The sequence below is a fragment of the Mobula hypostoma genome, chromosome 29 (genome assembly GCF_963921235.1).
Source record: "Mobula hypostoma chromosome 29, sMobHyp1.1, whole genome shotgun sequence".
In the NCBI taxonomy this organism is placed as follows: domain Eukaryota; kingdom Metazoa; phylum Chordata; class Chondrichthyes; order Myliobatiformes; family Myliobatidae; genus Mobula; species Mobula hypostoma.
In genome coordinates this window covers 5,066,304-5,092,050 of record NC_086125.1, presented here as the reverse complement: position 1 = coordinate 5,092,050, position 25,747 = coordinate 5,066,304, and the positions used below count along the sequence as shown (strand labels likewise).

General features: G+C 47.9%; 1 protein-coding gene across 1 annotated transcript in view; it reads right to left on the bottom strand.

Moving 5' to 3' along the window:
• Positions 1-25,469, bottom strand: part of man2b1 (mannosidase, alpha, class 2B, member 1) — a 61,896-nt gene extending 36,427 nt beyond the window's left edge. The window contains exons 1-6 of the mRNA XM_063035876.1: positions 25,363-25,469; positions 15,799-15,901; positions 12,599-12,772; positions 10,793-10,986; positions 8,759-8,891; positions 2,083-2,228 (exon numbers count right to left, since the gene is read on the bottom strand). Coding sequence (XP_062891946.1) covers positions 2,083-2,228; positions 8,759-8,891; positions 10,793-10,986; positions 12,599-12,772; positions 15,799-15,901; positions 25,363-25,461 — 849 coding nt within the window. The 5' untranslated portion in view covers positions 25,462-25,469. The remainder of the gene's footprint in view (positions 1-2,082; positions 2,229-8,758; positions 8,892-10,792; positions 10,987-12,598; positions 12,773-15,798; positions 15,902-25,362) is intronic.
• Between the last annotated feature and the right edge of the window lie 278 nt (positions 25,470-25,747).

Here is a 25,747-nt window from a genome sequence, read left to right as displayed (position 1 = left end):
ATTTGTTCAGTGAGAAAAAAAAATTACAGTGTAGTTGCACATTGTAACAAACTAGTGTACGAGTTTCCTCTATCTTTCCACAGACCTGCCCAATATCAGGGGCGGACTCACAAGGCGGGCCCCGTCTGAACTGCTACTTGGGAAGACAACTATTTTATTTGAGCAAAATGCACCCACTACTGCAGAACTTGAAAGGCGACTTTTCACATTTCCACGGGTTATTTATTGTGATACAGCGTGACACTTCTGGCCCTTTCAGTCTCACCACCCAGCAACTCCCCATTTTAACCCAAGCCTAATCATGGGACAATTTACAATGACCATCGAAACACACGCAAAATGCTGGAGGAACTCAGCAGGTCAGGCGGCATCTATGGAAATGACATTTTGGGCCGCGACCCTTCTTTAGGACTGACCAATTAACCTAACAACCAGTACACCTTTGGACTGTGGGAGGAAACCAGAGCACCCGGAGGAAACCCACGCGGTCACGGGGGGAGAATATACGAACTCCTTACAGGCAGTGGTGGGAATTTAACCCAGGTTGCCTGTACTGTAAAGCACTGTGTTAACCACACTACCGTGCCTCCATTGGCTAATTTATAAACAACTTTTCCATGCCCATGTCAAGCTGAGACAAGGTGCCAGAGGCAAACTGCGGCACTGCAGTGAGCAGACGGCACTGGTGCAAAGGGCAAATCTTTCTGAACGCATCCTGGGTTAATCCCCAGAGCACTGAAAGCGCAGGGCCAGTAGATTCGATGGGGATCTACAGAGGGAGTCAGACACGTACCTGAAGAGGAGGGATGGTGAGGACACTCAGAGGAAGGATGGGGGGGGGGGGGAACGTCGACTCAGAGGGGGTGGGAGTGAGAGGTGGAGAAAATGGGCACCGGAGAGCCCCAAGACCAAAAGACACAAGAGCAGAATCAGGCCATTCGGCCCATCAGGATAGAGTGTTCTATCATTCTAGCAACCACACTTTTCTAACTGGCCTTTCGCTTCTGGAGAGGAAAGAGACAACTCTATACCGCTAACTACGTGCAGTCAGAAGTCTGACCTGTGTACAGGACGTTCACATTGCCTTGATTTGGACTGTCGTCTAGCCAAGCCTTATAATTCCTGAAATCCTGAATGGACAACTCCAGTCCTCATATCTATGCCCCCAATGACTGATTGATAGGTAGAACCATGCGAGCATCCAGTCTGGTCCCCATCGCTCACCCTGCCAGTAGGGCGTTATTAGGAATGAGATGTTGGATGAGGTGGTCAGAGGTAAAGACCTGAGAAAGTCAAAGGTTCGTTCCTTAGGAGGAGGAAATATTGTATCATTTCTTAATGCATGCATTACTAAATGACAATAAAAGAGGACTGCGTGTCTTCATAATCATAACCCTAGGTAATTTCTAAAGGAAGGACATATTCGGCACAGCTTTGTGGGCTGAAGGGCCCGTATTTTGCTGTAGCCTTTCTATGTTTCTGTGTTATTTAATCTTGTAACATGACAAAATGGAACCTGAATAATCCCAGAGGGCTTTGCTATATGCTAAATGAGTACGTGGCAGGAGGCATGTAATGTTCTCATCATTGTGCAACCAAAGGAAGATTGGTACATTGCATGGCCATGAATTAAAGTGAAACAAGACTGCAGCCAAAACTGATAAAAAACTGTATAAAAATAAACTTTGTAAGCTGCGAAATGGGACCCTCCTGCCATCCATTGTGAGAACTGGAGGTGGACAGAGGCACTCTGAGTTTATACGACCTAGCGCAAGGTAATTGACACTGGGAAGGGGAAGGAGAATGAGTGATGGTTGGTGGATTGTCCCTGAGCAGTCTCTGGTGGTACTGGTCACATTTTTGACTATTTGACTAAGGAAAGCATTGTGACTGCACCACTCTACCCGGTCACCCCGCAGGCTGCTTCGTGCATCTGTTAGGCAGCAAAGTTAGATGTCATGGCCAGTACTACCCCGGTTGAAGTGTCCTGGCCAGAGCCAGCCACACAAGGGTAGTTCCAATTGTCATGGCTCCAACAACCCACTGGAATCTCCCAACACACACGCGAGGATGGATACTTACCTGTTCGTGCGCAGTTTGTAGGAAATACTGCACAATTGTATCCACATTATACTCATCCAAATCTTTGTCATCTTTGATGGGTTCATCTGAACAAAGGACATCCCAACACAGCATCGCGGGGGGGTTGTATCCATTGGGGAGCACACCTGAGCAAAAACATTAAAAGCATTGGCGTAGTGTTTCAGGGTATATCTCCTGACCTAAGAGCTGAAGGCCAGAACCAAACCTGTTGCATTTCAGATCACCCCTTTTCACACAGCCCATCTGAAGCACAGGTTCCTTGATGTTGTGTATCCACAGCAAAGGAGAAAATCCTGTCTGTCTGTGTCTTGTTTTACGGCGGTTGGCACCCAGCTTAATGGTGCATTACCACCACCTTCTGCTCCAGAGTGTGCCATAGATGTACGTTCTAAATCCCTTCACCCAATCTCACACACACACACACCCCCTAACCTACACTTCATCCTCCCATCTTTGGCCATCCTAGTACCCTATTCCTGTTTATCTGTCATATCCTATAAAAAACCCCTGTACCCCTTAAGAAAGCTAAAAAATACCCTAACCTGTGCTCTCTCACCCATGCCCAGCAACCATTTTAATGTGAATTCCTGCACCCCCAATTCCCTTAGTTTAATTCTCATCATCTCTCTCTGTATCCCAAGAAAACCCTACATCCTTCTCCTAGGCATTCTCTTTTACACTGCCACTTCTCCAACACCAGCCAATGACCAACACCCGCCCCTCCAGCACCAGCCAATGACCAACACCCGCCCCTCCAGCACCAGCCAATGACCAACACCCGCCCCTCCAGCACCAGCCAATGACCAACACCCGCCCCTCCAGCACCAGCCAATGACCAACACCCACCCCTCCAGCACCAGCCAATGACCAACACCCACCCCTCCAGCACCAGCCAATGACCAACACCCGCCCCTCCAGCACCAGCCAATGATCAACACCCGCCCCTCCAGCACCAGCCAATGACCAACACCCACCCCTCCGGCACCAGCCAATGACCAACACCCACCCCTCCGGCACCAGCCAATGACCTACACACGCCCCTCCGGCACCAGCCAATGACCTACACCCACCCCTCCGGCACCAGCCAATGACCAACACCCACCCCTCCGGCACTAACCAATGACCAACACTCACCCCTCCGGCACCAGCCAATGACCAACACCCGCCCCTCCGGCACCAGCCAATGACCAACACCCGCCCCTCCGGCACCAGCCAATGACCAACACCCACCCCTCCGGCACCAGCCAATGACCAACCCCACTGGCACCAGAAACTAAACATGACCGATAACAAACTTTCATTCTTACACCCAATTGGTTGGCATGGATGAGTTCGGCAAAAGGGCCTGTTTCATTGCTGTATTATTCTATAACTATGACATAGCAACTAAATTACTAGACTAGTAATTCAGGTCCTGGAATAATTATCCAGAACTTCCAACCACGGCAACAGGCCAATTCATTTAATTATGTAAATCTGAAAACAAAACAACTGATATTAGCGCAAACAACAGGAATTCTGCAGATGCTGGAAATTCAAGCAACACACATCAAAGTTGCTGGTGAACGCAGCAGGCCAGGCAGCATCTCTAGGAAAAGGTGCAGTCGACATTTCAGGCCGAGACCCTTCGTCACCAGCAACTTTGATGTGTGTTGTCAACTGATATTAGTAATGGTGTCCACAAAACTGTGGGATGGTTGTGAAAGACCTTTGGTTCATTAAGTAGAGGAGAAATCTTCCTCACCCTGTTACATTGGTAAGCGGTTTATTGTTGTCTCATGTACTGACATACAGTGAGAAGTGTGCATACCATCCAGACAGAACACTTCACGCACAGCTACACTGAAGTAGTAGAAAAGTGAAAATAATCTTTATCCTTCTCCTCGCTGATAATCAACACAGGCACAGCTCAACAATGCATTCTTAGCCTACTGCCCTACTCTCGTCTTCACTGCATAGCTACGCACTGCTCAGATGCCAGCTGTAAATTTGCTAATGACACCACTGTTGGCACCATCTCAGATGGCAATGAGGAGGTGGGCAGCAGTGAGGGAGTGAGTGGAGTGGTGTTGCAATAACAACCCAGCACTCAGTGTCAGCAAGACCACAGAACTGACTGTGGAGTTCAGGAAGGGGAAATCATGACAACACACACCAGTCCTCCTCAAGGGGACAGAGCAGCTGCAGGCTCCTGGGTAATCACATCAGAAAGGAACAGTCCTGGGCCCAACATAATCAATCGAACAGAGTCCGAATCAGGTTTATTATCACCGGCATGTGGCGTGAAATTTGTTAATTCAGCAGCAGTTCAATGGAATACATAATATAGAAGGAAAAAAGTAAAAATAAACAAATCAATTAAATTATATCTATTTTGAATGGATTAAAAATCATGCAAAAACAGAAATAATATATATTTAAAAAGTGAGGTTCATGGGTTCAATGTCCATTTAGGAATCGGATGGCAGAGGGGAAGAAGCTGTTCTTGAATTACTGTGTGCCTTCAGGCTTCTGTACCTCCTACCTGATGGTAACAGTGAGAAAAGGGCATTTCCTGGGTGCTGGAGGTCCTTAATAACGGACGCTGCCTTTCTGAGACACCATTCCTTGAAGATGTCCTGGGTATTTTGTAGGCTAGTGCCCAAGATGGAGTCGCATACAATTACAACCCTCTGCAGCTTCTTTTGGTCCCCCCGCACCATACCAGACAGTGATGCAGCCTGCCAGAATGCTCTCCAAGGTACATCTATAGAAGTTTTTGAGTGTTTTTGTTGACATACCAAATCTCTTTAAACTCCCAATGAAGTATAGTTGCTATAAAGAACCGGTGGTTATTATTTCTTTAGGAGTGAGGAGATGGTATGGCCTGTCGCCAAAGACGAGCAAGTTTCCACAGATGTAGAGTGGAGTACATTCTGACTGGTTGCATTGCTGCCCGATATGGAAGCAGCAGTGCAGAGGAGCGCGAGAGGCTGCAGACGCGGCCAGCCCCACCATGGGCACACACCCCCCACCTTCAAGAGGCAGAGCTTTCAGGTGGTGGCATCCAGCAGCAATGACCCTTGTCATCAGGGACGTTCCCTCTTCTCATTACTACTGTCATAATTCAATAGACAATAGGTGCAGGAGTAGGCCATTCAGCCCTTCGAGCCAGCACCACCATTCACTGTGATCATGGCTGATCATCCACAATCAGTATCCAGTTCCTGCCTTATCCCCATAACGTTTAATTCCGCTATCTTTAAGAGCTCTATCCATCTCTTTCTTGAAAGCATCCAGAGACTTGGCCTCCACAGCCTTCTGGGGCAGAGCATTCCATATATCCACCACTTACTGGGTGAAAAAGTTTTTCCTCGACTCCGTTCTAATTCTAAAATTAGAATTAATTTTAATTCTAATTCTTATACTGTGGCCTCTGGTTCTGGACTCACCCATCAGTGGGAACATGCTTCCTGCCTGCAGCGTGTCCAATCCCTTAATAATCTTATATGTTTCAATAAGATCCCCTCTCAGCCTTCTAAATTCCACAGAATACAAGGCCAGTCGCTCCAATCTTTTGACTTATGACAGTCCCGCCATCCCGGGAATTAACCTTGTGAATCTACGCTGCACTTCCTCAATAGCAAGAATGTCCTTCCTCAAATTTGGAGACCAAAACTGCACACAGTACTCCAGGTGTGGTCTCACCAGGGCCCTGTACAGCTGCAGAAGGACCTCTTTGCTCTTATACTCAATTCCCCTTGTTATGAAGGCCAGCATGCCATTAGCTTTCTTCACTGCCTGCTGTGGAATTCAGGAACAACTCCTCATTACTACCGTCACAATTCAGGAACAGCTTCTTCCCCTCTATCATCAGATTCCTGAACGGACCAACGACACAATCTCATTATTCCTGTACAAAACAACAAACCTCGTGACAAAACAACAGGGATAATAAATCTGATTCTGAAGAAGTGGAAGCACTGATGTGCTTTCCTGGCCACTGTGTCCTGACCAGGACAAATTGTTAGTGACATCTACACCTAGGAACTTGTCGCAGCGGAGAATAACCACTGCGCAAGAGGACCCAGAGTCAGGAACTGGGAAAAAAACTCATTGAACCTAGCTGGATTTCAACTTCACTACTGCAAGCAACATCTGAATTCAAGCAGCAAGTTGTAGAACCAGAACCAAGTTTAATATCACTGCTTTAATATCACATGTTGTGAAATTTGTTCTTATGCTGCAGAAGTATATTACGATACATCACAAAAATTAATTTACATGGAGTATAACAAATATATATATAATATATATAATATATAATAATATATATAAATATATATATATATAAATATATAAAGTTAAATAGAGCAAAAAGAGAGAGTTAAAAAAAAGTAGTGAGGTAGTTTTCATGGGTTCAATGTCCATTCAGCAGAAGGGAAGAAGCTGTTCGTGAATCGCTGAGTGTGTGTCTTCAGGCTCCTTTGCATCCTTGATGGGAACAATAGGAAAAGGGCATGCTTGGGTAATGGGGTCCTTAATGAGACATTGCTCCTTGAAGATGTCCTGGATAATGGGGAGGCCAGTCCCGTGATAGCGCTAACCGAGTTTACAACTTTCTGCAGCTCATTTCGATCCCGTGCACCTCCCACCACTCATAACAGATGGCGATGTAGCCACCATGGTACATCTGTAGAAATGTGCGAGTGTCTTTGGTGACAAATCTCCTAACACTCTTAATGAAATACAGCCTCTATTGTGTCTCCTTTGCAGCTGCATTAATATGTTGGGCCAGGATAGATCCTCAGAGATGTTGAAATTGCCCAGGAACTTGAAAGTGCTCATCCTTTCCACTTCTGATTCTTTGATGAGGACCGGTGCGTGTTCCCTCTTCTTACCCGTTCTGAAGTCCACAATCAGTTCTTTGTTCTTACTGATGTTGAGTGCAATGTTGTTGCTGCTACAGCATTCACCTAACCGATCTATCTTGCTCCCGTACGCCTTCTCGTCGCCATCCGAAATTCTGCTAGCAATAGTTGTGTCGTCAGCAAACTTGTAGAGAGCATTTGAGCTGTGCCTAGCCAGACATAGGTGCGTATAGAGTAGAGAGTGGGCGAAGCACACATCGTTCAACTAGACTTGCGAGTTGTGTAACGAAGTGTTGATGAATTTTATTTGAAACAAAATGTGTGAATGAGATGCTTGCCGAATAATTAATCATGATCGCACGAAGTTATTATTTGGTGTGGAGCATCGGGAGCTGACAAAAACACTACAAAAAGAATAGCAGATACAACACAGTCCATCACGGTAAAGCCCACCCACCACTGAGCGCATCTACACGAGGCAACGTCACAGAGAAACAGCATCAAGAAGCCCCGTCACCCAGGTCACGCTCTCTTCTCACTGATGTCACCAGGAAGGTACAGGAGCCTCAGGACTTGTTCCTGAACCTGGTGGTGCAACCATTTACCCCTCAGACATCAGGCTCTTGAACCTGAGGGGATAACTTCACTCGACTTCACTCGCCCCAACACTGAACTGCTCCCGCAACTTGCGGGCTCACTTTCAACGCCTCTTCGTCTTGTGTTCTCGATGCTTATTGCCTATTTATTTATTATTATTCCTTATTTTTCTCTTTGTATTTACACAGCTTGTTGTCTGTTACACACTGGTTGTTTGTCCGTCCTGTTGGGTGCGGTCTTTCATTGATTCTATGGTATTTCTTGGTTTACTGTGAATGGCTGCAAGAAAACCAATCTCAAGCCTGGTTTATACTTCTGCGTCAAATGGACGCCGTAACCTACGCAAGCGGCCTACGCGCGTTCTGAGCATCTATACTTGCGCGTTGGTGTGTCTGCGTCACTCGGCAATTCGCGCACGTCACGCATGCCCACACACCTGCCCGCGCAAGGCTTCCTGGTCACGTTCGTCTCGGGGTAAACAAGACGCGAGCGTCTTTTTTCGTGCGAAATGTGTCCTCCATAATTTCGGAGGTCTGTAAAGCTTTATGGAAAGCAAGCAGTCAGAGTTCCTTCCCTGCCCTTCAGTCGCCCAATGGGAAGCTATTGCAGCGTAGGAGGAAATGCGATGCTACCAAGTGGACCAATCACAGTTGTTGCGTTCTGCGTTGCCGCGATGCACGGTTACATTTCGGGAGCAGCAATGCAGGGTCTCACGTAGGGTTCCGCATCGGCTTTGCGGTGACACAGACCTTACAGCGACGCATTGACGCAGAAGTATAAACCAGGCTTCAGGGTTGTATATGGTGACATATATACACACTTCAATAATAAATTTACTTTGAACTTTGAATCTAATTGACAACAGAAGAATTATACATTTGCTAGCGATCCAGCAAGTTTAAAGGGAACTCAGGAAACAGAGTACTAGATTTTGGACCATTGAGATTTCTGAATAACAAGGGAGAGAATTAGTGGATTTTTACTTTACTTGATTTTAACTTCCATTGTGAGATTCTAACTCACATCTCTAGGTTGGTAGATCAGGACACTGGATACCAGCCAAGTTTAACCACTATGTCACTATTTCCTCACATACAGTTATGCTAATTAATTGCTGCTGGACAAATCATTTTCAATTTTTTTTTACAGTTTTTACAGATTTTTTGATCAGGAAGCTGAGTGAATGACAAAAAGGAAAGTCTGTCAACCTGTGAACAAGTCAGCAGTGGGTTTTGGGAGGTTGGCGCTGGCTCTCCACACCATTTCCATTTGTCGGAGAATTTCCCTGTTTTTCTTGTCCTGATAATCGATGCGTCCAAAGAAAAAGCCGTCAAATCCCATCTGCAGAAGGATTAACAAATAAATCCAAATAAGAAGCCAGCATGTACGATAATAAAAAAAAATGTTGGAAACACTCATCAGATCGGACGGCATCTGCGAAGTGGCTGTGTTCAGTCCACAACAGTGACCCCAAGATTCCAGCTGTATCACCCTGCCATTCCAGCCCCTCAATCTGTGACCTGCCGCAGGTTCAATGTGTGGGAGGTCACATATGGAGCAAACATGGATCATGAATAGCCTCCCCTTTTTATCCTGTACACCATCGTGTGCCCTGTAACGCTCTAAAAACAATAATAAACACTTAAAAATGTTAAACTCTTTTACAGAGAAATTTCTAACAGCTGACAAACTACTTCCCTGGAGAGAGGGGTGAAAATCAGGAACACACACCACTCTCTGCTGGAAAATTGTGTAGCAGGGAGCCGATTGTCACAGTGGTCTAGAAGGCGACCAGCATATTTATACAGACAAAGACTGGCTGCTTAAGTTGTACATGTATATACAGGGTAACCCCGGGTAATAAACGGATTCTGTATTCACAAGCCATAAAATACACAAAAATCCCTCAACACGTCTGCTATACCCCCAGAGTATTGTAAAGAGCTGCATAAAAGGCACACAAGACTGATAAGAACAATTACTAAAAGTCGCATGAGAGTGCGAGGGGGAACTACAATACGGTGCAAAAGTCTTAGGCACATTTAAAAAAAGGTTCTGTGTTTCTAAATCTCAAAAAATATACTAAAGAACAGTAAAAATTAAAATCAATTCGATATCTGGTGTGACCACCCTTTGCTTTTAAAACTGCATCAATTCTCATAGGTACACTGTCTTGCAGTTTTAAAAGAAAATCAGCTGGGAGGTCGTACCAAGCATCTGGAGGAACTTGCCACGGTTCTTCTGCAAACTTTGGCTATCCCGTTTGCTTCTGTCTCACCAGGTAATCCCAGACAGCCTCAATGGTGTTGAGATCATTGATCTCTATTTCCTGAGCAGACTGAGGTCCTTTAACATCTGCCGGACGATGCTGAGGATGTTCTACGAGTCTGTGGTGGCCAGTGCTATCATGTTTGCTGTTGTGTGCTGGGGCAGCAGGCTGAGGGTAGCAGACACCAACAGAATCAACAAACTCATTCATAAGGCCAGTGGTGTTGTGGGGATGGAACTGGACTCTCTGACGGTGGTGTCTGAAAAGAGGATGCTGTCCAAGTTGCATGCCATCTTGGACAATGTCTGCCATCCACTACATAATGTACTGGGTGGGCACAGGAGTACATTCAGCCAGAGACTCATTCCACCGAGATGCAGCACAGAGCGTCATAGGAAGTCATTCCTTCCTGTGGCCATCAAACTTTACAACTCCTCTCTTGGAGGGTCAGACACCCTGAGCCAATAGGCTGGTCCTGGACTTATTTCATAAGTTACTGACATAATTTACATATTACTATTTAACTATTTATGGTTTTATTACTATTTAATTATTTATGGTGCAACTGTAACGAAAACCAATTTCCCCCCGCGATCAATAATATATGACTATGACTATGATTATCAGGGCTCTGTGGAGGCCAAAAAATCTAAGTTGCCTGAGACTTTTGCTCAGTATTGTAGATCTGCCAGTTTAGGAACAAACTTACGTATATATATTATTTGACCTTTTGCAATTATGGGTGTTTATTTATCAATAGGTCGGACAGTTGTAACTCAGTGAACAGCTGTAGATATTCAAACTAAGCTGAGAGTATACAGATCTGAGAAGCAAGTTTACACCAGGACTGTCGATGCAAAAGTGTGATTTAGAGACTCCAACACCAAATGTTGAATAGAAAGCTGAGAGTGCCTGCAGACCCAGTGCACCATTTAATGACAAAAACCACTCACCCTATGACACGTTCTCCTACCTGCGCGAAGAGGGAGGCTTGCTCTCGGGAATGCCCGAAGGGGTCGATGTGCCAGGCTACCCGGGGGCGCCCGCACTCTCCGAAAGTATCGTTGAGAAACTGGAAGCCCAGGGTCATCTGATCGATGATGGAACTGTAGTGGGTGGTCGCCTCGTCGTTCATGCACCAGCCCCCGTTCACAAACTCCAGCCTACCTGCAGCAGCAAGGCAGCGGCATCTGGTTAGAGGCTGGGGAAGCCAACCACGGGCTCAAATGGAGCCCTCCCCTTCCCCACACACCTGACACCTGGCCATCAAACCCTCCTCACCTGGATCCACCCGTCACTCGCTCCTCCCTTCTCTAAACTGGCCATCTCCCGCCCATTCGTTCAGTCCAGGCAAAGGGTTTTGACCTGAATGCTGACTGTTCGCTCTCCCCCCGCCCCCCATGGATGCTGCCTGACCTGCTGAATGCACCCCCTTTTCACACTGTTCACTTCTATGAAAAAATACAGCAGAATAATGTGTGAAGAGGCCAGACTCATTAGTGCTCTCTCTTCACACGCTGACTGGTTTGCTGAGTAGCATAGCGCACAGTACCAGCTCTTCAGTCTATGATAATGTGCTGACCAATGTGAACGAATCTAACCATTCCCTCCTACACAGCCCATAAATCTGCATTTTTCTTTCATCCCTGTGCCCGAGTCTCTTAAATATCCCCAATGTATCAGACTCAACCACGCACCCGCCACTGTGCAAAAAACCTACATCTGATCGTTCTACTCACCTTAGAAGTATGTCGTGTGGTATTGGCAATTGGCACCCAGCAAAACAGTTTCTGGCTGTCCAATCTATCCATGGCCCTCGTCATCTTTTGCACCTCTATTAAGTCACTGCTCATCCCCTCTTGCTCCAAAGAAACAAAGCCCCTGCTCGCCCAACAAGACATGCTCTCTAATTCAGGCAGCATCCTGGTAAATCTCAATGCACCCTCTCTAAAGCTTCCACCGTCTTTCTACGTTGAGGCAACCAGACCGAACACAATACTTTTTTTTAATTGAGATACAGCACAGAATAGGCTCTTCCAGCAACACCACCCAGCAATCACGGGACAATTTACAACCCACCAACCACACTCACAGGGAGAATGTAAAACTCCTTACAGGCAGTGGTGGGAATTGAACCCAGGCCCCTGGCTCTAACCACTACACCAGGGTGCCGGTCTCAAGTGTGGTCCAGCAGTTTTATTTGGTTAATTTGGTTCAGAGATTAAGGGAGCTAGGGCTTTACTCTTTGGAGAGAAGGAGGATGAGAGGATTCATGATAGAGGTGTACAAGATATTAAGAGGAATAGATGGAGTGGATAGCCAGCGCCTCTTCCCCAGGGCACCACTGCTCAGTACAAGAGGACATGGCTTTAAGGTAAGGGGTGGGAAGTTCAAGGGGGATATTAGAGGAAGGTTTTTTACTCAGAGAGTGGTTGGTGCATGGAATGCACTGCCTGAGTCAGTGGTGGAGGCAGATACACTAGTGAAGTTTAAGAGACTACTAGACAGGTATACAGAGGAATTTAAGGTGGGGGGTTATATGGGAGGCAGGGTTTAAGGGTCAGCATAACATTGTGGGCCGAAGGGCCTGTACTGTGCTGCACTATTCTATGTTCTATTTCACGTTTGCAGCAGGATTTTGCTTTTCGATCTAATGGCCAGTTTTATTGCTAACGCACAGTGACAAAGGGAACCTTTAACACGCGGTCCGGAGTTAGTACTCGCGACCAACTGCAGGATCCCTCCACCCTCTGCTTCAGCCAGATGGCTTCCCCAGTACCTTCGTCGACCAGCTGCTTCACCACGTCCTTTGTCGCCTCGCTCTGCTCCTTCCACCAGCGATAGAAGAAGGCGATCTCAACATAGATGAACCGCTTGCTCGGGTCAGCCTGCAGCTGTGGGATGACCGAGTCGAGGATGTACTGTACTCCGGCACGCTGAAGCCCTGTCTTGGCTAACAGAGAGAAAGAACATAAATACAGAACAGTACAGGCCCTTGTGCTGACCATGTAACTGACTCTAGAAACTGCCTAGAATTTCCCTACCACGTAGCCCTCTATCTTTCTGAGATCCATGTACCTTTCTAAGAGTCTCTTAAAAGAGCCTATTGTGTCCACTTCCACCACCATCACCAGCAGCGCATTCCACGCACCCACCTCTCTCTGTGTGAAAAACTTACCCGACACCCCCTCGGTACCTGTTTCTTAGCACCTTAAAACTATGCCCGCTTGCGCTAGCCATTGTTATCCCGGATCCAATCTCATGTAGCACAAAACACAATAAGATAAAGAACAAAATAATAAAAAACACAATAAATATAAATAAATAGTTTATATACTGTACATAGATTGGTTCTACACACATAAAGTGTTGCTAGATACAGGAGTATCTGTACATAATGTGACTCTGACAGTGGTGGAGTTAGTGGGTGGACGTGTTGATCAGCCTCACTGCTTGGGGAAAGTAACTGTTTTTTGAGTCTGGTGGTCCTGGCGTGGATGCTATGTAGCCTCCTCCCTGATGGGAGTGGGACAAACAGTCCATGAGCAGGGCCGGTGCGGCCTTCATTACATTGCTGGTCTTTCTCTGCATACATCCCTTTGACGGGATGGGTGGGGTAGGCGGGTGCTGGTGCTGGTTGACGGGATGGCTGGGGTAGGCGGGTGCTGGTGGACGGGATGGGTGGGGTAGGTGGGTGCTGGTTGACGGGATGGGTGGGGTAGTTCAGTGCTGGTTGACGGGATGGGTGGGGTTGGCAGGTACCGATGGACGGGATGGGTGGGGTAGGCGGGTGCCGGTGCTGGTGGACGGGATGGCTGGGGTAGGCGGGTGCTGGTGGACGGGATGGGTGGGGTAGGTGGGTGCTGGTTGACGGGATGGGTGGGGTAGTTCAGTGCTGGTTGACGGGATGGGTGGGGTTGGCAGGTACCGATGGACGGGATGGGTGGGGTAGGCGGGTGCCGGTGCTGGTGGACGGGATGGGTGGGGTAGGCGGGTGCCGGTGGACGGGATGGGTGGGGTAGGCGGGTGCCGGTGGACGGGATGGGTGGGGTAGGCGGGTGCCGGTGGACGGGATGGGTGGGGTTGGCGGGTGCCGGTGGACGGGATGGGTGGGGTTGGCGGGTGCCGGTGGACGGGATGGGTGGGGTAGGTGGGTGCCGGTGGACGGGATGGGTGGGGTTGGCGGGTGCCGGTGGACGGGATGGGTGGGGTTGGCGGGTGCCGGTGGACGGGATGGGTGGGGTAGGCGGGTGCCGGTGGACGGGATGGGTGGGGTTGGCGGGTGCCGGTGGACGGGATGGGTGGTCTCGGCTGGTGCCGGCTGGGACTTTTTGACTACCCACTGTCCACCACAGTGCAGTTTCTATAGCATGCAGTGACGCTGCACGTTGTGATGCTCTGTACTGCACGTCTGCAGAAGGGCATGTGCGTGGTCCAGCAGATTGTGTACAACGTGTTCTGGGACAGTGAGAAGTTCTGTGAGATGTGCTCCCCCGGAGATTGAAACCGCTCACAGTTTCCACTGCTGTGCCAGCGATGCACAGAGGGGCGTGAGCGGTGTATTTACTCCTGAAGTCCATAACCATCTCCTTTGTCTTGTTGACATTGAGGAAGATGATATTTGCCCGGCACTAGGGCCTCGAGCTCTTCCACTTCCTCCCTGTAGGCCACCTCACTGCTGTTGGTAAGCCCCTGTTGTGTCGTCGGTGAACTTGACGATGTGATTGCTCGGGTGTTTGACGTGCAGTCGTGTGTGAGCAGGATGTACAGCAGTGGGCTCAGCAGACAGCCCTGGTGGGTGGGCACCTGTGTGGGGAGGAGCGGTTGTACCTCCTGACCATCTGAAGTCTGTTCGTCTGGAAGTCCAACACCCAGCTGCACAGTGCTGTATTTAGACCGAGGAGCAGCTTGTTTACCAAGGTCTGTGGGACAATAGTGCTGAACGCTGAACTGAAATCCAGAAACTGGATTCTGACATACATGTTGAACATTCACTCGTACGGATGGACACAGGCCTCCCACAATTTTGGATGGTAACAACAGGGTTGTCTGTTTTCACTGGCGAGGAAAGATAAAGAGAAAGAGTCCATCGGACCTTTTACATCCACCCACGCGCAGCCCGTGTGCGCTGTCGCTGGGGTGGTGGTGTACGGTGACCTGCTGAGAGTTCCCGCGCAAGTCTCAAACACAGGACACTGAGAACCTGTCTGCCACACACAGGCACGTGCCTCGAAGCCAAAGTAACATTCAGTATTAATTCCGACACACTATCTTGAGATTGTTTTTTTCTTACCAGTATTCACAGAAAAATAAATACCATATATAATTAATGAGAAACTACACAAAAAGACTTAACAACCAATGTGTAATAAAAAAAATGCTGAGAACATGAGTAGTGAAAAGTCTTTGAATGTGAGTCTGTAGGTTGAGTTGTAGTGAGTGAAGGCTATTTATTGAGATACAGTGTGGAGTCGGGCCGAAAGGGGCTATAAGCCGCACCACCCAGCAACCCCTAATTTAATCCTAGCCTAATCATGGGACAATTTACAATGATCAATTAACCTAGGAGCCGGTACATCTTTGGATTGTGGGAGGAAACTGGAGCACCCAGAGGAAACCCATGTGGTCACGGGGAGAGCGTACAGACTCCTTCCAGGCAGTGGCAGGAACTGAACCTGGGTCGCTGGCACTGTAAGGCGTTGTGCTGACCACTAACACTACCGTGTTGTGCCGACCACTCACACTACCGTGTTGTGCCGACCACTCACACTACCGTGTTGTGCCAGGCGTGAATGTGTGCGCGCAGGCCACGCCTCACTCACGACAATACTATACACATGGAGATGCAAGCAGGTGTGTGACACCCACCCAGCACTGAGACAGGAGGTGGTGCAGACACGACTCACACCAGCAGGATATCCAGGGACACAGAGCTCCCTCTGGTGTAGGGGGTCAGGGACATTCAGGTAGGTAACTCACCTCCGTAATAGTACTGGTCCACTGTCTTTAACCAGCCTACGTCATCGTGAGTGTGGGGCACCAGGTGAACATTCAACATATTGGGCTTAACAGCTGGACAGGCCTGTGGAGAGGGGGAAAAACACATACTCAACATAAACTCAAGCCCAGTTAATTGAAAGCACTGGTCATTTTCTCCAACTCCAAGGGCAGAGGACTTACCAAACATTATCCACCCATTTACACTCATTACATTTCATTCCCCTCAGGGTCCTATATCAGATGCTGTCACTAGCTACACCCCAGAAGAAACTCAGTGTGAAATGAACTCGCAACCCGCGTGCCTGTGGGATGGGGGAGGGAACCAGAGAAACCCAGGGGAATTCCATGTGGTCACAGGGTGAGCATGTGATCGCCACATCGAAGGTCAGAGCTGAACTGGGATCACTCACACTGCGAAGCTGGCAGAGCCGGGGGGGGGGGGAGGATGACAGGGCCGCGGGGGAGACGGGAAGGGGCCACGGGAGGATGACAGGGCCGCGGGAGGATGACAGGGCCGCGGGAGGATGACAGGGCAGGGGCCGCGGGAGGATGACAGGGCCGCGGGGGAGACGGGCAGGGGCCGCGGGAGGATGACAGGGCCGCGGGAGGATGACAGGGCAGGGGCCGCGGGAGGATGACAGGGCCGCGGGGGAGACGGGCAGGGGCCGCGGGAGGATGACAGGGCCGCGGGAGGATGACAGGGCAGGGGCCGCGGGAGGATGACAGGGCCGCGGGGGAGACGGGCAGGGGCCACGGGAGGATGACAGGGCCGCGGGAGGATGACAGGGCAGGGGCCGCGGGAGGATGACAGGGCCGCGGGGGAGACGGGCAGGGGCCGCGGGAGGATGACAGGGCAGGGGCCGCGGGGGAGACGGGCAGGGGCCGTGGGGGGAGACGGGCAGGGGCCGCGGGAGGATGACAGGGCCGCGGGGGAGACGGGCAGGGGCCGCGGGAGGATGACAGGGCAGGGGCCGCGGGAGGATGACAGCACTTGCTTCAGCTCCATGTGGAGAAACAAGCCAAAAGGTCAAAGCATTTCAAATGACCACAAGTCCAGCTTCAAAAACTAAGTGAAAACTAGATCCTTGACGATGGATGCTGCTTTCTTGCAACAGTGCTCGCTGTAGATATGCTCAATAGTGGGGAGGGCCTTGTCCATACTAAACCTCGAGAGCTCTGAATGACAGATGTCATTCCATGGTAGGTAGGGGAAACAACGTCCTTTCCAATTTGTGCAATTGTGGCTCCTTGGATAGAGACAGTCAACACAAACTTTAAACCATAGTTCTGAAACCTGACAAACCCCAGCTGCAGAGGGTGGTCTGCATGGTGCCAGAAATATCATCTACTTTGCGACAGGGGACCCAGGCCAGTCATGCTGAGACGGTAAAGCAGCACACACAAAATGCTGGGGGAGCTCAGCAGGTCAGGCAGCATCCATGACAATGAATAAACAGTCGTCGTTTCAGGCTGAGACTCCTCTTTGGGACTGAGAAGGAAGCGGGAAGGTGAGCTCTCGCTCAATTGACGGCAGACATACATCCTGTTGGTGAAGTAGTTTGCACCCAATGTGGAAGTAACAAGTTGCCAAATACCCGGTCCTTGACACTGGAGCTGCAAAGCCAATCTATTTCACAAGGAGGAGGTTGGGACTCATTTCAAACTGTCCGTTAAGGCTTATATTTTCACAGAAAGTTCAAAGTAAATTTATTATCAAAGTACATACAGTATATGTCACCAAATACAACCCTGAGATTCACTTTCTTGTGGGCATTCTCAATAAATCCATAATTGAATAAATAACCATAATAGAATCAATTAAATACTGCATCTACTTGGGTGTTCAACCACTGTGCCAACACAACAAACTGCACGAAGGAAGAAATTATTATAAATAAATAAATAAACAATAAATATTGAGAACTTGAGATGAAGAGTCCTTGAATGTGAATCAATAGGTTGTGGGAACGATTTGGTGATGGGGCGAGTGAAGTTATCCCCTCTGGTTCAAGAGCCTGATGGTTGAGGGGTGATAACTGTTCCTGAACCCGGTGATGCGAATCCTGAGGCTCCTGCCCGATGGCAGCCGTGAGAAGAGCGGACGTCCCGGATGGTGGCTGGGACGGGGGTGGGCCCTGATGGTGGATGCTGCTTTCCCGAGACAGTTTCATGTAGACGTGCTCAGTGGTTCGTAAAATTGCCAACCGTGGGCTTGTCCAGCATTTACGATGTGTTTTACTGCCCTTTCCCACCAGGGCTGGGTTTTGTTCAGCTCCGTTGCGTGAGGTATCAAACTCTGGTGCACTGTGATAAAAATCTCGAGCTGAGAATCTTGTGCCAGTTACCAGCTCACATCCTGCAGCAGCTATTTAGTGAGTTCCCCAAATGCCTCCACTCTGAAAAGCTGTGGGTTTGAATCTTATATTCTAAGAAAATTTGATGATACAAGTGATTAAGGTAACACTCAGCATGGTCACATTTTGAATTAGGTTCTATACTAAAGCACTCAGGAACACACAAAAATGGGGTCACCGAGCGATGTAGCAGAAAACAGACGTTGCAGCCCAACCAATCCCTTCTGAACAAGTTGCTTACTGAGCTCCTCCCACTTGTCTGTGGTTGACTCACATTAGTCCATTCCTATCCATATCACTGCCAAATATCCTTTACATGTTGTAATTGTAACTGTCTCTAAAACCTCCCCAAGCAGCCTCATCCATCTACTCAACCACCCTTGGTGTGGAAAAGTTGCTTCCCAAGTCCAATTTCAAGTCTTTCTCATAGAAACACAGAAAGCCTACAGCACGATATAGGCCCTTCGGCCCACAAACAGGTCCTTAACTTAGAAATTACCTAGGGTTACCCATAGCCCTCTATTTTTCTAAGTTCCATGTACTTATCCAGGAGTCTTATCCAGCACTCACCCACTCTCTGCATAAAAAACTTACCCCTGCCATCTCCTCTGTACCTACTTCCAAGGACCATAAAACTGTGCCCTCTCGTCTTAGCCCTGGGAAAAAGCCTCTGACTATCCAAATAATCAATACTTCTCATCTTATACACCTCTATCAGGTCACCTCTCCTTCTCCGTCGCTCCAAGGAGAAAAGGCCAACTTCACTCAACCTATTCTCGTAAGGCATGCTCCCCAATCCAGGCAACATCCTTGTAAATCTCCTCTGCACCCTTTCTATAGTTTTCACATCCTTCCTGTAGTGAGGTGACCAGAAATGGGCACAGTACACCAAGTGGGGTCTGGCCAGGGTCCTATATAGCTGCAACATTATCTCTTGGCTCTTGAACTCAATCCCACAGCTGATGAAGGCCAATGCACGGTATGTCTTCTTAACCAGACAGTCAACCTGTGAGTGTCCTATGGACACGGACCACAAGATCCCTCTGATCCTCCACACTGCCAAGAGTCTTACCATTAATACTACATTCTGTCATCATATTTTAGATTATGAGAACACTCAGTCCTCTTTTATTGTCATTTAGAAATGCATACATGCATAAAGAAATGATACAATTTGACCTACCAAAATGAACCACCTCACACTAATTTGGGTTGAACTCCATCTGCCACTTCTCAGCCCAGTTTTGCATCCTATCAATGTCCCGCTGTAACATCTGACAGCCCACCACACTATCCACAACATCTCCAACCTTTGTGTCATTAGCAAATTTACTAACCCATCCTTCCACTTCCTCATCCAGGTCATTTATAAAAATCATGAAGAGAAGAGGCTCCAGAACAGATCCCTGAGGCACACCACTGGTCACCAACCTCCATACAGAATATGACCCGTCTACAACCACTCTTTGCCTTCTGTGGACAAGCCAGTTCTGGATCCACAAAGCAATGTCCCCTTGGATCCCGTGCCTCCTTACTTTCTCAATAAGCCTTGCATAGGGTACCTTATCAAATGCCTTGCTAAAATCCATATACACTACATCTACTGCTCAATCTTCATCAATGTGTTTAGTCACATCCTCAAAAAATTTAATCAGGCTGGTAAGGCACAACTTGCTTTTGACAAAGCCATGCTGACTATTCCTAATCATATTATGCCTCTCCAAATGTTCATAAATCCTGTCTCAGGATCTTCTCTACCAGTTTAGATTAGACTAGATTATGAGGACACTCAGTCCTCGTTTATTGTCATTTAGAAATGCATGCATTAAAAAATGATACAATGTTCCTCCAGAATGATATCACAAGAAACACAGGACAAACCAAGACTAAAACTGACAAAACCACATAATTATAACATATAGTTACAACAGTGCAAAGCAATACCATAATTTGATAAAAAGCAGAGCATGGGCACGGTAAAAAAAAGTCTCAAAGTCCCGATAGCCTCATCATCCCACGCAGACGGTAGAAGGGAGAAACTCTCCCCGCCATGAACCTCCAAGCGCCGCCAACTTGCCGATGCAGCACCATTGGAAGCACCCGACCACAGCAGACTCTGAGTCCATCCGAAAACTTCGAGCCTCCGACCAGCCCCTCCGACACAGCCTCTCCGAGCACCAGCCTCTGCCGAGCACTTCGACCCCGCCTCGGCCGTCAGGCAACAAGCAAAGCCGAGGACTCGGGGCCTTCCCCTCCGGAGATTCTGGATTACACAGTAGCAGCAGCAGCGAAGCAGGCATTCCAACAGGCTTACCAACCACTGAAGTAAGACTCACTGGTCTATAAATTCCTGGGCTATCTCTACTCCCTTTCTTAAATAAGGGAACAACATCTGCAACCCTACAATCCTCCGGAACCTCTCCCATCCCCACTGATGATGCAAAGATCATCGCCAGAGGCTCAGCAATCTCCTCTCTCGCCTCCCACAGTAGCCTAGGGTACATCTCATCTAGTCCCAGTGACTTACCTAACTTGATGCTTTCCAAAAGCTCCAGAACATCCTCTTTCTTAATGTCTATATGCTCAACCTTTTCAGTCCACTGTAAGTCATCCCCACAATCACCAGGATCCTTTTCCATAGTGAATACTGAAGCAAAGTATTCATTAAGTATCTCTGCTATCTCCTCTGGTTCCATACACACTTTTCCACTGTCACACTTGATTGGTCCTATTCTCTCACGGCTTATCCTCTTGTTCTTCACTACTTGTAGAATGCCTTGGGGTTTTCCTTAATCCTGCTCGCCGAGGCCTTCTCATGGCCCTTTCTGACTCTCCTAATTTCATTCTTAAACTCCTTCCTGCTAGCTTTATAATCTTCTAAATCTCTATCATTACCTAGTTTTTTAAACTTCTCGTAAGCTTTTCTTCTTGACTAGATTTTCAACAGCCTTTGTACACTACCGTTCCTGTACCCTACCATCCTTTCCCTGTCTCTTGGGAACATACCTATGCAGAACATCACGCAAATATCCCCTGAACATTTGCCACATTTCTGCCGTACATTTCCCTGAGAACATCTCTTTCCAATTTATGCTTCCAAGTTCCTTCCTGATAGCTTCATATTTCCCCTTACTCTAATTAAATGCTTTTCTAACTTGTCTGTTCCTATCCCTCTCCGATGCTATAGTAAAGGAGATAGAATTGTGATCACAGGATTCTCCACACACTATAAACTTATGCTCCATAACGTTCCCTTCCCCGAGGAAAAGACTGTGACCATTCACCTTATCGATGTGTTTCATGCTTTTCTATACCACCAAGGTCACCCCTCAGTAACACTCGCTCTAATTTTTTTACAGCTGCGTGAACCAACCATTACTCTGAACAGGAAATTATTTTTTTTACATGTGCGGTACTTTAAATGCTTTTTTTTTGTAATATGCACATCAAATAAACACAAATTTCAACTCAACATTCAAAGTAAACTTTATTATCAAAGTACATGTACGTCACCATATGCAACCCTGAGATTAATTTTCTTGTGGGCATACTCAAAAAATCTAAAGAATAGTAACCATAACAGAATCAATGAAAGTTCGCACCGTCTCGGGTGCTCAACAACTCTGCAAATACAAAACTAGAAAAGAAGGAATAAATGTTGAGAACATGAGATGAAGAGGCCTTGAAAGTGATGCCACTGTTTGTGGGAACAGTTCAATGATGGGGCAAGTGAAGTTATCCCCTGATGGACTGGCCCACATCCACCACCTTTTGTAGGACTTTCCATTCAGAGGCATTGGTGTGTCTATACCAGGCTGTGATGCAGCCAGTCAATATACTCTCCATCACACATCTAGAGAAGTTTGTCAAAGTTTTAGATGTTATGCTGAATCTCTATACACTCCTAAAGAAATAGACACACTGCTGAAATTGCACTTGCATGCTGAACCCAGGACAGTTCCTCCAAACTAATAACACCCAGGAAGTTAAGGTTCCTCACCCTCTCCAGCTCCGGTGGTGTACCTGTACAGATGGAGATAGAGATCCAAAGTGACGGGGTCACAAATGACGGAATCCAGGATCCAGTTGCACAAGGAGATACTGAGGCCAAGGCCTTGGAGGTTATTGATTAGTTTTGAGGGGGTGATGATATTGAAGGCGGAGCTGCAACTAATTAAAAAGCATCCTAATGCATGCACCTTTGCTGTCAACACTAGTTGATCACAAACACAAATAAATGACGTCAGGCAGTCAAAACAAGACTGCCTGAGGGACAATCGCAAAAGAAAAATGTTTTTACTAGACAGTAAACCACAGGAATTCTGCAGGTGCTGGAAATTCAAGCAACACACATCAAAGTTGCTGGTGAACGCAGCAGGCCAGGCAGCATCTCTAGGAAGAGGTACAGTCGACGTTTCAGGCCGAGACCCTTCGTCAGGACTAACTGAAGGAAGAGTGAGTAAGGGATTTGAAAGTTGGAGGGGGAGGGGGAGATCCAAAATGATAGAAGACAGGAGGGGGAGGGATGGAGCCAAGAGCTGGACAGGTGATTGGCAAAGGGGATATGAGAGGATCATGGGACAGGAGGTCTGGGAAGAAAGACGGGGGGGGGGAGGACCCAGAGGATGGGCAAGGGGTATATTCAGAGGGACAGAGGGAGAAAAAGGAGAGTGAGAGAAAGAATGTGTGTATAAAAATAAGTAACAGATGGGGTACGAGGGGGAGGTGGGGCCTTAGCAGAAGTTAGAGAAGTCGATGTTCATGCCATCAGGTTGGAGGCTACCCAGACGGAATATAAGGTGTTGTTCCTCCAACCTGAGTGTGGCTTCATCTTTACAGTAGAGGAGGCCATGGATAGACATGTCAGAATGGGAATGGGATGTGGAATTAAAATGTGTAGCCACTGGGAGATCCTGCTTTCTCTGGCGGACAGAGCGTAGATGTCTGTGTAAGCGGAACAAGTGCTACACATGCCCTTACACTTCCTCCCTTACCACCATTCAGGGCCCCAAACAGTCTTTCCAGGTGAGGCAACACTTCACCTGTGAGTCGGCTGGGGTGATATACTGCGTCCGGTGCTCCCGATGTGGCCTTTTATATATTGGCGAGACCCAACACAGACTGGGAGACAGCTTTGCTGAACATCTACGCTCTGTCCGCCAGAGAAAGCAGGATCTCCCAGTGGCCACACATTTTAATTCCACATCCCATTCCCATTCTGACATGTCTATCCATGGCCTCCTCTACTGTAAAGATGAAGCCACACTCAGGTTGGAGGAACAACACCTTATATTCCGTCTGGGTAGCCTCCAACCTGATGGCATGAACATCGACTTCTCTAACTTCTGCTAAGGTCCCACCTCCCCCTCGTACCCCATCTGTTACTTATTTTTATACACACATTCTTTCTCTCACTCTCCTTTTTCTCCCTCTGTCCCTCTGAATATACCTCTTGCCCATCCTCTGGGTGCCCCCCACCCCTTGTCTTTCTTCCCGGACCTCCTGTCCCATGATCCTCTCGTATCCCCTTTTGCCTATCACCTGTCCAGCTCTTGGCTCCATCCCTCCCCCTCCTGTCTTCTCCTGTCATTTTGGATCTCCCCCTCCCCCTCCAACTTTCAAATCCCTTACTCATTCTTCCTTCAGTTTGTCCTGACGAAGGGTCTCGGCCTGAAACGTCGACTGCACCTCTTCCTACAGATGCTGCCTGGCCTGCTGCGTTCACCAGCAACTTTGATGTGTGTTTACTAGACAGTGTCGCTGTTTAGGGGACTGGTGGTTTATTAACAATGAGCTACTGACTTCCATTCTGTGTTTATTGTTATAATTTGTAACAGTGTTGTAACTTGAAGCACCGACAATGTAAATACGTTGAAGCTGTAAAAATATTTTAAAAGTTGTGGTATGTTTATTATTTAAAACATTTATGGATTATATTAACACAATCAATTACAAGGTATTTCACAATTATATTAACATAGGTTTCAAAATTACAATATGATTTAAAACTATATTAACAATTTAAAAATTAAATAAAACTCCAGCTGCGCAGCCACAAAGGCTACGTCCACGGGGGCATTTCAGTCGCAGCGCGGCCGTGCCCCTCAGCGACCCACACTCCAGCCTCTTCTTATGATTGAAGCCCCCCCAGACCCGGTAACAGCAGCGTGAAGACCCCTTTTGGGCACTCCCGGGCTTAATGACACACTGTACTCCGAATGTGATTTTACAAGTGTCCTGCAGGTCAGTAAAACGACCTCCCTACTCTTGCATTCAGTATTGAGAAGGACGAAAGCAAGTGTGCCGCAGGCCCCCACCACCCCGTCTATCTGTCTTGTCACTTGAAAGAATTATGTACTGCACCACTGAGCTCCTCCCGCATTGGGTGCGCGTTACTCCGGATTTCCAGCACCAGCAGAATCTCTGGAGGGATTTGCACCTGGATGTTCTCCTTACCAGTTGCTGTGCGTCCTGACCTGCTTTGTCTAAGAAAACGTAACCAAATCCTACCGGGAGGAATTACAGTATCTAAGAAAACCTTGGGGATTGTGCTCCAGCTCTCCGGTCACTTATTCACCCTTCAACCAGTAATAAATCAATAAAACCCACACCAGAGCGAGAGTTCAGAGTCGGAACCTGCTAGCTTGAACTCTTCCCCCGCCCAACTTCTTATTTCGGCTTCTTCCCCTTCCTTTCGAGTCCTGTTGAAGGATCTCAGCCTGAAATGTTGACTAATCATTCATTTCCGTAGACGCTGCTTGACCCGCTGAGTTCCTCCAGCATTTTGCGTGTGTTGCTCCAGCAATCAAAGGGTCACAAGAGTTGGAGATTACAGAACAACAGAGGTACAGACTCAGAAATCACAGAAGTTTAACTTTCCTAAACTGGGATCAACCCGCGAAAACGTACCGTTGAAACATGCATCGTGAGTTAACGTAATGACCTTTCTGAACAAGAAAGATTTGAGTTAAGTTTGAGCAAAACACTTTCCCTCCCATTGCTATTATAAAGACGGCGCGCTGTCACACACTCGTTATACACTTTATCCTTTAACACGCTGCTACTGCTTTGCATTCCCAGATTTATTTTGTAGTTCATTCCCCACACCCGAGCGACTTTCAGTGAAATCGCTAACACGGCATGGTCAATGAACAGGAGGAATCCCCGTCCGGGACGGGTCACCACTCACCTGGTAACCACATTTTGGGGCCGAGTTCTCATCTCCAAATACCCCAGGACGGAGGAGAATGAAGCAGAGGCACAGGAGCGAACCGCCGGCCGCAGCCATCGCTTCGAGTCATGTGACACTCACGTGATTCGCAGAACGCTACACGAGTCAGCTGACCCCCCTGGCGGGAGGGATGTGTGGAAGTTCGGTTCATTGCTCCGTTTTGACATCATAATAAACTCAAACTGTCACCAGCGGTAAAAACAAAAGTCTTTCGTTTGCATAGCATCTTCTTGTAACTCCTCAAGAGCACTCAATGAATCACTGCTGTAGCAACCCGAGTGAACTCTCGCCTTCACAGGTTTGTAGAATTCGCTTTGTGGGACAGCTGCTGGGCAGGACTCAA